General features: G+C 34.5%; 2 protein-coding genes across 7 annotated transcripts; one reads left to right on the forward strand and one right to left on the reverse strand.

Moving 5' to 3' along the window:
- Window positions 1-4,710: 4,710 nt before the first annotated feature.
- LOC143453114 (uncharacterized) lies at window positions 4,711-8,447 on the forward strand. Of its 2 annotated transcripts, none has more exons than XM_076954266.1 (4): window positions 4,711-4,955; window positions 5,858-5,993; window positions 6,249-6,466; window positions 7,315-8,447. In XM_076954266.1, the coding sequence occupies exons 1-4, from the start codon at window positions 4,788-4,790 to the stop codon at window positions 7,561-7,563; spliced, it is 771 nt and encodes a 256-aa protein (XP_076810381.1). In that variant the 5' UTR covers window positions 4,711-4,787; the 3' UTR covers window positions 7,564-8,447. The 2 variants fall into 2 exon arrangements, with proteins under 2 accessions (XP_076810381.1, XP_076810382.1); XM_076954267.1 differs by having other exon boundaries at window positions 6,249-6,414; window positions 7,315-7,456.
- Window positions 8,448-10,597: 2,150 nt separating this feature from the next.
- LOC143453370 (cytochrome P450 3A5-like) lies at window positions 10,598-16,274 on the reverse strand. 5 transcript variants are annotated; one of them, XM_076954688.1, is made up of 15 exons: window positions 15,716-16,274; window positions 15,429-15,540; window positions 15,250-15,299; window positions 14,769-14,865; window positions 14,487-14,566; window positions 14,235-14,348; window positions 13,995-14,061; window positions 13,798-13,891; window positions 13,400-13,524; window positions 13,097-13,169; window positions 12,684-12,844; window positions 12,439-12,542; window positions 12,212-12,349; window positions 11,817-11,973; window positions 10,598-11,550 (listed from the first exon to the last, which is right to left on the reverse strand). In XM_076954688.1, the coding sequence occupies exons 1-15, from the start codon at window positions 15,793-15,795 to the stop codon at window positions 11,473-11,475; spliced, it is 1,530 nt and encodes a 509-aa protein (XP_076810803.1). In that variant the 5' UTR covers window positions 15,796-16,274; the 3' UTR covers window positions 10,598-11,472. The 5 variants fall into 5 exon arrangements, with proteins under 5 accessions (XP_076810803.1, XP_076810805.1, XP_076810804.1 ...); XM_076954690.1 differs by having other exon boundaries at window positions 12,439-12,527; window positions 12,684-12,796; window positions 14,220-14,348; XM_076954689.1 differs by having other exon boundaries at window positions 12,684-12,796; window positions 14,220-14,348.
- Window positions 16,275-16,628: the final 354 nt, after the last annotated feature.

A 16,628-nucleotide genomic window follows, 5' to 3' on the forward strand; every position in this document is an offset into this window, starting at 1 on the left:
AGTGTTTCAAGTATAGACATTTGTATTGTATCGAACGTTTATTTGATTTAAATTTTCCTGGTCATCTTGATTTTTCTTTTCGACAACGCCTTCCTGAGAAATCTGGAATTGCTTTTGAGTCAGCAGGTGACGTAACTGTTGCGAAGCTTTCTGATCTGGTTTCTTCCGTTTTTTGACTACATGTTTTTTTTTTTTTGTAAACGAATGAAATTTCGAGATAAAGGTTGAAGGCAGGTTCTTCATAACCGTCTGCAATTTTAAGGATCAATTTATGCTTAACCTAACATTCTCAAATTATCAATCTATAAAGAAAGTAAGTAAGTAATCTATAAGTAAGTAAAAGAATGTACAATGTAATGCAAGAATATCAAAATCACCACCGAAAGGGATGTGAAAACAATTGGCATACAGATATATGTCATTGCATAGCCTACCTATAAGTGCGCATGTAAATAATCACGGCTGGCAAGTGCACTTACAGCGTATACCTATTTTTCACGAATCATCAGTTTAGGTCTACTTGTAAAAGAAATAAATGTAAAGCATATAACTTACAGTGTTTTATTATGACGGGTTTGCAACAATAAAGTATTTGATGCGTTTGGTTTACTCCTGCTCAATGGTCCTGGCGAAAAGTTCTAAATTCATTCAATACGATAGAAAAGAATCAAAAAACAATTAAAACTTGTGTGTGTATCAGAATTTACAAAAAGGCTAACCGGGCATTGAAGCAATGAAACCGGGTTTAATTTGTGCAATTACTTTCCTCAGTCTGAGGATAAAGATTAACTTATTATCATACCATACAAATGATGTAAGCATTGCATCAGTATTGGACATATTGGCCGACGCCCCCTTTTGTCAGCTGTTTCCTTGGTATAATTTAGACCTACGTTGTGGCATAGCCAATAGCAGGACAACGCGCTGATCAAATGACCTCTGCTTTATGCATGAAAACACCATTGGGTTTGACAATAGAAGAAACGGAAAATGTTGAATTTAACGTCAGAGAGTAAAAGACAACGATTTTTTTACTTTCTAAGATAGAAGTGCACGATGGTGTTTTGGCGACGCTATGCAAAGCAGCGATACAACACAGATTAGTTTACTTTATTTATGAACTGAAAAAAGGTCAACAGAAAACAAGAGCCTTCATACATCCAACAAACGGTGCTACAAAAAGAAAAGTTTTATTGTAAATTAGTGTGATTAACTATACCTCTCTTTTTAGTTTTTTATTGCGTATTGTTCACATTATTTTTGTAATAAAGGCATACGTCACTGCTATTGAAAACTGCGAAATATCATATCATGCTTGGGTATGTTATTATTGTGTTTTTTGTTTAATTTTGAATTTTTACCAGAAAGTGGCGTGAAGAAACGCCAAAAGTACATACGCGAAGAGACGGGGTCGTAACCAAACGAGCTGCTGCTACAGGCTGCTGTTTTTCAATAGCGTTCTGCTGTTGCTTGTTGCTCGGTGACTGACAGGCTGCTGTTCGTGACGTAATCAATAGCAGCCTAGACTTGCAGCAAAGTAAGCAGCTAATGTGGATTTTTCAAAGAAAAGTGTACAAAGATTTAAAAAAAATTTATTTAAAGATTGGTTATATTGGAAAGGATTGCCTAAGTTGTATATACGTCTTGAACAACTTTGAAATAAACAAACAGTAAGCTGTCCAGTTTGCAGCAGCAACCAACAGCAGAGTGCTACTCCAGCAATCACAGTCTGCTGTTAATTACGTCACCAACCACAGCTTGGTGTACGTTGCCATCAGTAGGCTGTGGTCAGTTACAAAACAGCAACCAATTGCATGGAGCCAATCGAAAAATCACGGCCTGCTGTTCATTTCGTCATGAACTGCGGCCTCGCGTTACACATTACCAAAAGCAGCCTGTCAATTACTGATCATTATACAATAACATGGTGCTATTTGAAAACAGCAAGCTTCTGTACAACAATAACAGCCGTTCTTCTGATTACCACGTCACTAAGTGTCTTTACAGGTGATATGTTTGTGTTTATGAGCATTGTTTTGCCGTTGTAATTTTTTTGCTTTTTTGTAATTCTTTGGGCTTTGCTGCTTTTTCCCGCTCATTATATGTTGATTTTGATAGTGAAATCTAGTATGAATAGTGCAAAAAATTAAAACTTGTGAATCTCTTTGCTTGGTAAAAGTTGTACTCCTAAAATATCCGTATAATAGTGTTTCGTTGCTGTGTCAGCGGTTTGTGATAGCTAGCCAAATAGTTTGATCGGTTTTAAACAATGGATCTTGGTTGGTAGAAGTACTTTTGCAGTTTGAATTGTTCATAAGCCGGCATTAAACCGATTTTCGATTTCGATCCGAAAAATTTTTCATTTTCAAACTGATTTGCTCCGGCCATGTTTTTCAACCGCTCAGTGTGTGTGTATTTTTTTTAGTTCATATGTTACTGTAACACTTCGCTTTATTGTCTTGTGTAGGACATCTGAGGCGTGTAAATTCACAATATCTCATTTGTGACAGGTGTAATTCAATAAGTTTATTGCACCACAGAGCTCTACTATCGTGCCCTCTCCTTGGCCACGAAAACGGGATTTCAATTCTTTTTGTATGGATTTTCTTTTCACCATCCAGCTACACTAATCTTAGCCAACTTATTGTTTGTTGTTGTTACCATGGTATTGAAGCGTATTTCTACTATCAGCTTTTGATTACCACGTTGGATCAGTCTCCAAGTTTAACTAAAGCACGTATTTTTTTCGTTTGTTTTATAGTTATTTGCTTGTTGGATTTAGTGACAGTGCTAACCACGTGTTAACATCGTTCTTGCACGTTTTAAACCCTTGGGCTTTGCTACTTTTCCCGTCGTTGTCTGCTACCTGAATTGTGATTTTTATCTACGTTGTAACAGTTAGCATTTTATTTTTCGTTTTCCCACTGACGTTAACGAAAAATAAACAATAGAATACGAAATAGCGCCCATCGTCTACGCCACAGTTTCCTGGTAGAATTGTTAATTGTTTTTTTATCGTGCTGTATTGTTTAGCATTTTGTTTTTCGTTCCCCACAGGCAATGACGAAAAATAAACAAAACAATACAATACTAACCTGCCTCTCTAAATCACTAATCAGCAACTACGAGACGTCACCAATTGCATGATCTTACTCAAAAACAGCAGGCTGCCATTGGTGACGTAACAAGAAAATTTTAACATGTGTTCAGTTAAAACTGCTATTGTACTGCATGTGGCTCATAAAACTAACGTGATATTGGCGAGCACAAACGGTTATCTTTAGTATCGTAGATCGTACCTTCGTATGGTTGTAGGCTTGTAGCATTGGTCAATGTAGTTTTATCCAAGGCGCGCCTAATGTCCATTCCTGAACCATCACCATGATATTTCAAGAAGGTATATGGCAGAGTTAGAGTATAAAGGTAGGGTATGATCTAATTTTGGGTCTAGTGCAGAAGTGCACAACCATGCAGAAGACGTCACAATTTGAGTGGCTGGGGTCTAGTATACAAATGCATCCTGTAGTTGTGCACTTCTGCACTAGACGCCTACTTTTTATCCTCGGACTGAGGAAAAGTCCACCAAACTGACGATAAATTGGGCTTATCGCTTGTGCCCAGGTTAGTGAGCTAATCCAGATGGTCAGACTGCCGAGTATGAACGTTTTCAGCAAGATCTTGGGAGCAACAAACAATCAAAAATGACAAGTGCGGTACGCAAAAAATACTCAGATGCAATGGAAGTGCACTCTTAGGAGTGCAATTACACAGTACAATGTACAAAGTTTAACTTATTCAATCTTTAAATCAATTGAAAATGGAGTCCACAGAAGTTCTGTCCAAGTCAAGAATAAGTCATTAAGTGCAAAATAACGCACTAAATTAGCAAACTTTTACCCCAAATTTTTTCCTACATGTATTCTTTTGGCTAATAGCTAACAAAATCTTTGTCACTAAGAACTTTTAACCGCTAGTGTCTATTAGCTAAATTAACTAAATTCTCCCTACTCGGTAGTCGAGTGGTCTGATCATTGGCGTCACAATAAATGCGGCTCATCATCTATGTTTGATACCCAGTGGCGCTATATCATTGTTATGCCCTTGAGCAAGGGATTGATGACACTTGCTTTTGTTCAGTGGCCATGGTGGACAGTTCTAAATTCGGACAATACTATATAAAAACTCTTACCCATTTTACATTGCATGGTTGCTCTAGAAATTAACCTTAGGTCCAGCAGCGTTTTGCGAGCTTGGTCTGAATATCTTGCGCTGGTCAATCTGCAAAACGTTTTCCTCTATGCCACAAAAAAACACTTAAAACGCCTTGAAATGAATAGTATTCGCAAATTCATTCGAACAGCAGCTGACAATTTATGGCGGAGGATTTTAAAATGCCGCATACAACAATTTTGTAACGACAGTAACGCCAATTATTTTATGTTTTGCAAAGATCCGCTAAATTTTTGGTAATGAAGCTGGTGTATATTGTTTCGTTCCTGTATTCATTTCAGTGTTACATTTTGCTACCTATTACATGTATTCTAATAGGTGAAAGCCAAAAGGTTGTTGCATGCAATTATGTAACAAGACCTATGGCCCCAAAAAATTTGGTTCATGGTCCAGTGGGCCCTTTATTCGCTGGTGGTTTTCATGATAGTACCGCAAAAATACACAAGAAAAAACAATAACGCACTTATAATTTTCAGGCTTTCACACTAGAGTAGCTATAGTTTAGTCACTAGTAGGCATGGAGAAAATTACAAATTAACCTCTGAAATCTGTACACTATGATTCGTCATCGGACTGTTACTAAGGATACGAGTGATGTGAAAGACGTCACTATTACACCTGCAGAGAAACAACATCTATCAGAAATTCAATCTCTGATACAAGACAGCATGAGGGAAACATTTGCTTTCAATGTTAAATATTCTGTTAAAACTGCCCATTTTCAGGTATTTTAAATTATTCTATATAATTGATTTCAAATATAAATCATTTCTACATATCTATTGCCATAGGCGCCTACTTTTGATGATATATGCGGGGGACAAAATGTTAACATTATCAAGTTAGAGACTAGGTTTAAAGTAAATTCTTTTACAAATATAAGTGAATAGCAAGAATTTCAAGGTTTTAAACTGTCAATCTGCACACCACAACACGCTCTTAAATTAAGCATAGCAAGTAGATTTAGGTCTAAACTGTATTCAATTGGTCATATAAGCCTGGAACATGCTTGCATTGTCTGCTTTATGATGTTTTAAATGATCAGTTGTGACGTCATAACAGGCATTGATCGTCCCCATTGTTTTGCTAGTACAGTAGTTTTGAAACTGTTTATTAATCGTTTTGGGTAATGCACTTAGTCACATCCATTAAATGTTTTAAACCTTAAAGTTGCGTTTATCTGATAATCTTAACCTCCAGCATTCATCTGTAAACGAATATTCCAGACAAAATCAAAAATGCTATGATGTATATCACATGGAATTATAAGGTTAACAGAATTACCCCTCCATTAAATTTCTAAAATTTTGGTATCACATCAGGTGATTTACTACTATATGCCTTATTGCTGAATTTTTTAAAACTGAGTGCCTGAGTTAGGCTAATCCAAGTTAATCTTTTTTTCCAAGACTACGAAATAGTCTGAATCTTCTTGCATATGAGATGGGGATAGCGCTGAACACTTTAGTTGTATTAATCGCAACTACTGGGAACTTTCCTGATTTGTTTATTATAAAATTTATTAAATATAAACATGTAAAAGTTTGGTGTACATGTTGTTAAGTCTAGTGTGTGTGCCATACTTTCCATTATTGCGGAACTGTAACTTTTCAATTTACACATTCAGATTCTGGCTGCAATACTTTCGTATATTCTGGTGACATTGGTTTTCAATTTGCTCAAAATTAGTTTACGTTGGCATATTGTCGTACCTTTGACAATTGGATTCTTTTTCGTCTTTTCTTCATTATGGTGTTTTATTGGTATGTAACCTATGAATGGCAGATGTCTAAATTGAATAATTTGATATATATGATACCGGTGTATATGTCGTATATTGTCTATGTATTTAAATGGTTTAAACTTTAAACCATTTAAACTTAAGTATTATCTGCATTATAGGCTATATAAATATGTATTTGTTTTTAAATGATGTAGAATGCTGAACTTGACAGCAGTTGTGACATAAAGTTACCGCTTCACCATTTGATTCGCTTTTATTGCTTCTTGCTTTAAAGGTGACTTATTTCCGGTTTCTTCAAGTGCAAAGTATATGGAAAACTTGAATTCATGGGAAAATTTCAGCAAAGAGTATAACAACAACCCAGCTCATTTTTGGGTCGCTGTCACCAGTGAAAATGAAGTTGTAGGAACCATTGCTGTAACCATTCCTGTGGACGACAGGTTTGACAGCCCAGATGTTATGAAAATGTGCAGCAATCCTCTTCAGCTACATGTATGATTTTTTGTGACTTAGAAGTAAGGGTGCAGTCATTACAGTGATCAGTTTATGCGGTTTCTATATTTGTCGCTGAATGAATTTATCAGTTGTTTTGTTTACAACATATGTCTTAGCTTGTGAAAGCCATATACACAGTGAAATATATGCTGCATTAATATTAGGTCCGTTTAGGCAACATGTAAAACCATTCTCATAGATACCGTAATGCAGCAATTCACCCCTGACTGGAATGACATAATATAATTGTAGCGTAAATACCTGTTTGTAATAAGCAAACAATTAATTATAGACCCATGTTTTAGGGTTTTAATTAACTGAAAATAGGACATAAATCTAAAAGCAAATTAAAGGTTAACAGTTATCACAGTACGCATACATTTGACATCACTCAATTCATATGCATCTGCTGATGAGCTATTGGCCACGTAACTGTTTGGTAGTTAACTCAAGACGATGGAGTTCTACACAAACATCTTACTTATAGATGTGATATAATAGAGATATAAAATTCTCAATATAACACTGTTAAAGTTGATTTAATTTTAAAAATTAGAGTTCATTCGTTTTCGAAGAATAATAAGAGGTTGAAATAGCATGTTGGTGTTGGTCTGTAAGATGACTGCACCCATACGCCTAATTTTTTGTGCTTTAACTCTTCATGACTGCTTAAGCTGTAAATATTGTTTTATAGACTATATTATTATCAAAATAGCAGTGTTTTCGAAATGCTTATGGACACCATTCCAAAGAAAACCATCTTTAACATTGCATTTATTTAGCGAAAATATTTAAGCAACTTGAAACTATTGCCATGCGGTCAACAACCACTGTTTATTTTACAGCACATGACAGTGAAAAGAAATTTTCGGGGACAAGAAATAGGCTATACTTTGCTGCAGCATGTAATGAAGTTTGCTAAAGAACAAAGTTTTAAAGAAAACTCGGTTGATGGCTTGGTACTCGCAACAGGTTATCCAGTGGCTGTCAAGTTCTATGAAAAAAATGGTTTTAAACATGCAGAAAAATGTTCTTGTTATTATATCGGAGGTTTACTGAAAGTAACTGTTTTCACAATGGCCTATACCTTTTGATTTAATTTTATTTTATACTTGCCATGTAACGAAATGACTCGAACACCACTAACTAGTCCTAGTACAGCTACACAATGAACAATGGTATAGCTACACTTTTTTCAAGTGCAGTTATAGCATCTTATTTACTATGTGTGCAAACAGTACATCATCACTGCCACATCTTAAATGACTGCCGTAAACACTTTAAACGGAAGTTGTCAAAACTGTAGGATCTTAACTTGCCATAATATTATTGTTATAGCGACTTTTTAAGAACCAAATTTATCTCTATGGTATCACATATTTTTCTACATTTTATGCAATATGTACCCAAACACTCATGCAACTACATTACTTACACAATTGTATGTGCTGGTAATTTAAACAAAAGAGTCAGTAACTTTATGCAGAATGCATAGCATTGTGTTTGCACCCCTGAGTATTGCGCCTTATGCGTTCTTTCCATTAATTGTTTTGCTTGAAGGTTGTCACTATTTCACCTAAAAAAATTGTATGCTCGAAGCTATTTTTCAGTTTATTGTTAACCCAACTTACAAGCTATAACGGATTTATTAACCTAAGTCCAACCTAATTTTTTCTTCTCATACAAATCTTACTTTATTTAAACCCAAAATATCTTAAATCAACTTTTTCGATATCCATTCGCCCAACCAAACCACCTATCTTTACCAATAGGATCTACTTTCGTCTTACGGTGAAATAGTTACTTCATTGCTTTTAATTTATGTGCATCTACACATTTTATACAATGAGCTTTTAGTCCTCATCAATTCACCAATTTCGTTTCAATTTTTTATCATTTAGTACGTGTTGTTTCTTTTAAGGTGCTAGGCCTGCTGCTAACCTCGCTATATCAATCAATCATAATGAAACAAGAAGTATGTAAGCTCAGTATTAGGAAATTCACTGCTACAGTGGCAGTAATGAAGGCGGTAGTTCCAGCAATAGAATTTCAGGTCTTTTTACAAACATTTTTCAATATTAAGAATCTAATACAGTACAAAGTTTTGTAATATTATTATCACAAACTGGGGAATTTCCCAAAGTATTCAAGGCTTAAACAGCAAGTTGTTTTTATCCGAAAAAATTTTTTGTCTCATGTTGAGTGATGTGTTGCCGATCTCTAAAAGAATAACCCAATACTTTCATTTATCATAAACTGATGTGCGTATACATGTTTGGGTTGGTAAAATTCATCCTACAAATATAGGCTAAAACTGGTAGCAATTAGGAAAGCTTGCTATTCATCAAAAAGTCATTGTAATCATTTGTACAGTACGGTATCTACTGTACAATGCGATGCTCTGGCTATATTTTGATGTTATATGCTTTTTCAATTTTATTATTATGGTAAAATTTGAAGTTTGGCATCCCGCATTACAGTACGAGCATTGCTAGTAGTAGGCCTACAACAAATTTCATAGGCTACTAATTCTTGAAATCAAAAAATATAATTGCCTGCAACTAGCAGTTGACGACCATGTAAGTTCACTTTATTTAGCATCTACATCAGTTCGCCGCCAGCTAACGATTAACGGAAAGTCGCAAGCCGGTTAGCGGCAAAAGAAATTTAGCTACATTTTCAATCCTCATACAAGTGAGACTGTTCATTTGGAGAATTTCCCAAAACCATTTAGTTTGCAATTATTTATTAGTAAAATTTACTTCTGTTTTGCGATGTCGCGAAGTAGATCAGATTTTTGTGCTATAAGCAGGGCTTCCATCGATCTGGAACCCAAAATAAGGACGACTGGAAAAAATACGATTTTTCTACACTACAAATTTTTCTTCACTACAGTCTGTAGTCTACAGAACTAGCCTTCCTATCTAACCTAGATAGCCTGAAGTGCTAACAATGCTTCATGCCTATCCTATGCCTTGCTTCTTTATGTTCCAAATAAGATTGTGTTGCTTTTATGTTGTCACAAAGCTTTGGCGGCAAAGACTAGGACAGGATGAAAATGGTTTGCATTTAGAATTACTGCTTTGTTGAAAATAAGGGCGCAAGCCAAAAATAAGGACATTTCTTAGAAATAAGGACAATAATATTTTCTACGATGTAGACTTTCAAAATAAGGACAAATCTTAGAAATAAGGACGGTATGGAAGCCCTAGTTATAAGCCTACCATTTTATTGTAGGGTGTACATCCACGTACGAAAACGATTACTCTTTTTTGTCCTCTCGAACAAATGAATAATTCCCATGATTTTATTATATTATTTATCGGATTTTTTTCTGAAGCGGCCAAGTAATGTAAACCAAACCCTTTTACTTTTTGAGCTTTATACATCGAATAAACTTGCTTAGTTCGTACCTCGTTCATTCCTACTTCAAGTAAAAGAAAATAACTCATAAAAGTCACATTTGTATCTCTGAAAAAAATTCTGTAAGTTATTAGCCTATGTGTCGAAAAAGCAGACCGAGATCAATGACGAATAGTAAATAGCTAAAAATATGGTGTTTACCATTGTTACGGCACAATGAAATCAAATGGTTACATGCAATTAACAACCCAAGAAAAAGAAGAAACGAGGCTCGAGAGCGAAAACGGCTTAAAACATACCATTCTAGCTACAGTTGTGCTAAAATAATGAAATATTAGCATGGCCACCGACCACCAAATCCAAGGTTGTAGCCAAGTAATTGGAAACGGTTAAGATGAATGCAAGTTTATTCTTAGGCAGTGTGTGGTAAGCCTCGGTAGCCAAGCGGTCATTCATGGTGAACAGTTTTAAATTCCGATACAAGAAAAACAAAAAATGTGTGGCAATCGGAACTTGCGCAAAGGCTAACTCGGTAGTCAGGGCTCGATCGATGAGAAATCATCGCCGGATTTGAAGTATGCAAAAACCTTTCCTCGGTGCTAGGATAAAGTTAATTATTATCATACCATGTCAAGGGGACTGTTTTAGTAGTATACTTACATTCTTAATGTATATTTTTTTTTCAAATTAAAGCCTATATTTTATAAAATATCCTGTAGCATACAGCAATTTCAATCATTCACAATTATATACAACACGGCTGCTAAACAAAACATGTTGAAAATTTATTGCGTTGTGTTTAATTTTTTATTCACCAATCATATTCATGATTTCTATATATCATATCATTACAGCAATAACAACATAAAAAGTAGTCTTTCAGTCTTTGAGACACAATAATCTAAGACAAAGCAATAACAACATTTGTTTCTGATCAGTGAAGAGAATAAACAGTTCCAAATTCGGACAAAGCTACATAAAAATTAATTCAAAACCAAATAAAAAATACAACAACGAGGAAATGCACACAAACGCATTACAGACAACTGAGATTAATTCATGCAAAAATTTTGTTAGTCCTAGGATAACTATTTCAATACCGACACCAAATTTTCTATATACTTGTTCAAGTTAGCTTTTTACAAAACTAACCATACTGATGTAATATTAATTCCTATTTCGTAATGTGGTGATATTTGTTGAAATGTACATACTTTCTTGGTAATATTTTTGGTTTTACTCCAGATTTGTCCAACTTGCATTTTCTTATCCTTTTTTAGGTATCACCATTTTAAATTGTAATAATTTATTTTTATTCTATACATGTGCCTATTTCTATAGTAGACTATAGAAATGTTTACTGAATCCAACAAGTAAATTGTGCACATCGTATACAAAACACTTACACAACTAGAACACTACAAAGATCTACAATGTTTCAAAGATATTAAACCAACAACTATAAGTGCAGATTAATCTACGTAAAATAAAGTAATAAGAGGTGGGGTAAAATAGGCCGTAGAGTGCATGACAGGAAACGAGACGATATGACTTTGAGAGAACCTTGCTCACGGCATGTGAGAACAAGATACTCCGCTTCGTGAAGCAGTAATCCATAATGTAAATTTATTGATTGCCTTCTAACGGCGGAAAACTCTGAGATAGATAGTTTCCTTAGGTTGCATGCTTGCTCGGTACGTCATCTCTAAAGGTGGTGGCTGCAAAGTGCACATGATCAAATGAATTATTAATATTGAGCGTTGGGCCAAATATTAAACGTTAAAATATTTCATTCCCACAAAAGTAGACCTATAGGTGTTATCCCGTAGATTCATTATTATTTATCGATTAAGAATGTAAAAACCGATTCGGTATTGGTTTTCGTTATAGACGAAATTATTTTGATACATAGTATTCGACACAAAGTAATAAGAGAGAAAAACATTTAGACTGCTAAACTTGGACACGAAGAAAACTGCGTTACCGGTGTGTCGTCACAGACGTCAAGTTCGAACTCCTTAAGAATCTTACAGATCGCCATCTTTATCTCCATCATTGCAAATCTCATACCGATGCAGTTTCGTGGTCCTCCTCCAAATGGCTGGAAAACCATGGGATCAATCTTACTCATATCTTCCATTCTGACCATGCAAATGATAGGTCATAGTAAGCTATAGCTTTTGTTTTGTAGGTTGCTTAATACTTGGTATTATTGGGTATTTCCGACGTTCATGACAATAACACAAACAAAAGTAAAAAAAAGCTTTAACTAGGGCATTTTATGATATTAAAAATAACTGTAATTAAATAAAAAGCTAACTGTTAGTTCAGGAGACTGAATGTTTAACTACTCATATTTAGTTATGTTTCGAAATATACCTTTGTGGGTTAAACTGGTAAGGATCTGTCCAATACTCTTCATCATGACTAAGCCCATATACTGGAATTTCCACATGTACTCCTTTCGGTATCTTGACTCCATTAATTATGGTATCGTTTTCACAAAATCGAATGTTCCTATTAAGGCAAAAATTATCAGGTCACACCGGTTATTACAGTACTATACGACTCACCATATTGTCATTGTTTATGTGAAACAAGATTACCGTCCAACGGTGCTATAGAGACGCAGAGATTCATTTATGCACATAGTCAAGTACTTCATTTTGCCAAAAGCGTCGTAAGTAAATCCACCCTGTGAGTTGATTGACTATTTAAGATGTTGTCCAAACCAACAGGACAGAAAAAAGTTGAAGAATTAGGATTAAGGTATAAACAGGAAAATTATACAGCACAACAGGCAAGTCTATAACCTAATTTTGTATTCGTGATTAAAAAGAAGCATGCTCACATATTTCATTATGGCTGTTTGGATTTCACGGTACACTCTAGTTTGAGCATCCTTGTGCGTGGCTAAATTATAAGCCAGAAATGTCAAAGCGTTTGCAGTACTCTCATATCCTCCTGTAATCATCATTACAGAATTTGCTATAATCTCCTCGTTTGTCATGCCTATAAAAAAGAAATCAGCTTCCTAGAGAACAGCAGATTTACTGTCAAAAGGATGTGGGATAAAAGTAGCACATACTGTAATCTCGGAAAACCCGGGTCAACTGACCTAGATGACTGTGAGGTCTTTTCGCTACCCCACACCGATCAATTATGTTCAATTATTATATTAAGATACTTTTTAGTTTACTTTAAATGGTGAAAATAAATTTTATTTCTCCCTTTCTCTGCTGGATGTTTCGACATGTTGTGTACCTTTTCGTGTGTGTTGCATCGTGGTCGTATCTTTTATTTTGTTGCTTAGCATCATCTGCATGACATCATTTACCTGTCACAAACATGATTGTGAAGTTATTGAATAGAAGTAGCTAAAAATAAGAATGTTTGGTTGAATCTGTAATAAATAGAGTATAAATAACGAGACAGACTACTGTCTTTAGTAGCAAGAACTGTTTTATCAGAAATTTTACTTCAAATAAAACATTGTTTGTCGTTTGAATGCATAGAAACTCTAAAACTTTGAGCATTATTGTAAAATGAAGACTAAGTATAACTAACTTGTTGTTTGTCTTTCATGGTAGTTTTAATTTTGTCTGCAAGACGAGAAAAATAGTCGATTGTTCCGCTTGCATACAAGGAATAGTTGAATTTTTCTGCTATGTACTGTATGTTGGGAAATAGCACTGCATATAGAGTAAAATTGTATGCATTTTAATACAAAAATCGCGCAGAACCGATAGAAACTATTGCTATACAAAACAGTTATTTATATTGACTTTTATCTGGTTCATAAATTCACATAAAATCAAAATGAACTAGATTATTTCGTTTACTAAAAACAGTTTTAGTGGCAATTTTAAAATGGTATGTTGTCATAATATTTTTCAATTTCCAAGCTATTGCCTTTGTGCATTGACACACACATTTTTACAAAAATAAACAATGTTCTAACTTACTGAAAAGCCGAAACATCCGGCTCTTTAGAAGCGAAACGTTGAACATTTTCTTCACCATCTTTACTTGTTTGTTTTCATAACTATTTGGGCCATCCTGAATATGAAACAGTTACGGTTACTTTTGTTCCTTAACATTCTGCTTTATATAGATATTTAAAAAGGTAAAGCATTATTTTAAACCTTCGTGCAACATTTACCTGGCATTGGATGTCAACGCCAAATGCAGCAAGGCTAATTACTTCAATTGAATACCTTCCAAATAATCTATTTTTGTTAAGAAATAAAAAGGCATATTTTCACTAAACCGTACTTGCCTTTTGCCATGTGAACGTGTTTACCATCTGTAAAATTTATAAAACGACGAGCAGCTACAAACATACTATGCTTGTTGAAAAAATATCACAATGGTAATATTCACTTACTCTTTCGCTTCAAACCTTCCTAGTTTTATTGTTTTATTCAAGTTTGCAACCAAGCGATCAGAACTGGTTTCAATGAATTGAACATTTCTTTTCAAACTACTAGTAGAGAAAAACGGGCTGATTGTATGCCTGCAACACAAACCAATGACATGTTTAAAAATTTTAACAGCCTTGTGTCTAGATACTTTTCCCGAATAGTTGTTTTTCAGGTTATGTTGTAAGAGGTTGTAAAAGCTATGATCTCATTTGTTATTATCTCATTGTTACCGAATTCTCTTCCAGTGTTCCCCGCACACTGCAGTCAGAGCAAGGTTCATGACTCTGCCGTTTATTCTGTTGAAAGTTCGCTGAAAGTATAAAATATTATTATATATAAAAATTCTGATCAGATCACTGCAGCTTACGATATAAATTTTATAAACTTTGCCTATATATTGCACAATCAGTTCATATTTATGATCTTATATAAGGTATAGTTAGCCTACTTATTAAAAGTGTTAATTGCTTGATATATGCAGTATTTCATTCTTATGTTTTATTTATGCTAACCTGCCGATCTCTGAAATTGGAGAACTGTTTGACGTAGATTTGACGCAAAATGTTTGGATCGTGTATAACAATGCGTGGCTGTAAGCCCACGTAAAATCTGACAAAACCACAAAGTGATGCAAATAACAGGAAATATTCGTCTAAGAGTCGTTTGTCTGTCTGCATCAAATTAGCTTGTCTAAACATGCTTTAACTGCTAGAAATTTACAAGTTGATTTGTGTTCCAAGAATAACGTTTGAGTGAATTAAAGTTTACTACTCTAATTCGGTTGCTGTAACATTTTTAAAGTGTATTAACTTAATACGGTTTTCTTGGAAAATTTAATATTTCTTTAAAGACGTTTCAAAGAAAGTCTATGGAGAAAAATTTATGTCATGAACTCTTATATCACTCACTTTGCACAAACTCGAAGTCTAAAGTTTGTGATTTAATGATTTTGTTTTTACACATCACATTTAAAAGCCGTTACTTAAAGCTTACCCATAAATCGGGCCAAATCGTTTTTTTCTTTCTGAATCTTGAATAAAAAACTGTGGAGACAAAATCCATGAAATATCAATTTTAACTGCATACATGAACATAAACCCAAATAATTAAAAAGCATTTAGAAATAATAAAACACAAATGCGTGTAATATTTACGATGTTGGACTTGCTTACATTTTCACTTTTGCTATAGAATGTCCTAAAATGTCCGATGTTTAACAACGACGGTGGGTCATGCGGGATATTTAGTCTTTCCAAGACCTGCCACTTTCTTTTGATGTAGAAACTGTTAAAAATAAATCATTCCTTTGTTTGCATTATTTCATTGCTTCACTACACGTTTCAGAAATGGCCTTACGTATAGCTTCTATATACACTGTGTATGTTATATATGCATTTTACTTAGTGTAATACGTTATAGCAAACACAGAAGCTAACTTTCTTTCTTTCACGTCACTTACCTTAAAACTAAGAAAAGAAAACAGACGATCAATAACCCTGGCCATAAATTGTAGAAAAAGCTATTGCTGTCAAGAAACATATTTCACAGACGTTTTAACGGCTTTCTTAGAAGGAAACAACAGTCTGTAATTATACATCAATACATATGTCACGAGATTATTTTATGCACCTGTTTTGTAGACACCACATTATATACCGTCTTTTCTTTGCATTGTGTTGTTTTTATGCATGTTCACGGTCTGCCGTATTTTACTTGTTTATGTTCTTTTACTTGTTCTTGTACACCTGTTTTTATCAAATCTCTTGTGACGTCTCACGTAGTTACCCCAAAGGCTAAATTAGTATCGTGTTTTACGTTCCACGTTGATTCCTTCATCGCGTGGAATTTGTTTGGTGTAGTACTGTGCGCGGCTGGGCGACGGTTGTGGGCAGTTACGTTTCGGTTTCAGTGAGAGATGATCGTTTTTATTAAGTAAAATGCCATTAAAAGTTAACAAGGCAAAACCGGCTAAGTGACTAGCCGTTAGAGCGGGAAGATTCCTGGTCAAAGAAAGTTTGGTTACACATATAGCACGATAAATCCCGTAGTGAGCAAAGTGTAATTTTGTGCGTAAAACGTACTTAGTGTATGGTGTAATATAACTTGCTTAATACGTTATTTAACGTATTTAACAACTTTAAAGCCGTAAACGGCGTTTTTTTCAATAAATACTTAATATACAATGCTTTTTATAATGCATGATATGCAGTAATATAAGTTTATTACATAGTATACGTTGGTGTCAAAGCAACCAAAGACAATAAATTAAAAATGAATGCAAGGTAAAGTAAAATCAATGCGGTTGAGGTACAAATATAGTCAAACTTTCACGGAGTTACAGTATATCCTGGAGTTTGTGACCGAGTCACGTT

This window comes from Clavelina lepadiformis, chromosome 4, assembly GCF_947623445.1.
Source record: "Clavelina lepadiformis chromosome 4, kaClaLepa1.1, whole genome shotgun sequence".
Taxonomy (NCBI): Eukaryota; Metazoa; Chordata; class Ascidiacea; order Aplousobranchia; family Clavelinidae; genus Clavelina; species Clavelina lepadiformis.

Excerpts from the sequence above, each read along its gene's own strand:
- LOC143453114 (XM_076954266.1), top strand. The coding sequence starts at position 4,788 with ATGATTCGTCATCGGACTGTTACTAAGGATACGAGTGATGTGAAAGAC. Across the intron at positions 4,956-5,857 it reads TTAAAACTGCCCATTTTCAG|ATTCTGGCTGCAATACTTTC; the intron begins GTATTTTAAATT and ends TTACACATTCAG. Across the intron at positions 6,467-7,314 it reads GCAATCCTCTTCAGCTACAT|CACATGACAGTGAAAAGAAA; the intron begins GTATGATTTTTT and ends TTTATTTTACAG.
- LOC143453370 (XM_076954686.1), bottom strand. The coding sequence starts at position 15,795 with ATGTTTCTTGACAGCAATAGCTTTTTCTACAATTTATGGCCAGGGTTA. Across the intron at positions 13,892-13,994 it reads GCGTTGACATCCAATGCCAG|GATGGCCCAAATAGTTATGA; the intron begins GTAAATGTTGCA and ends TTTCATATTCAG. Across the intron at positions 12,845-13,096 it reads GATGCAACACACACGAAAAG|GCATGACAAACGAGGAGATT; the intron begins GTACACAACATG and ends TCTTTTTTATAG.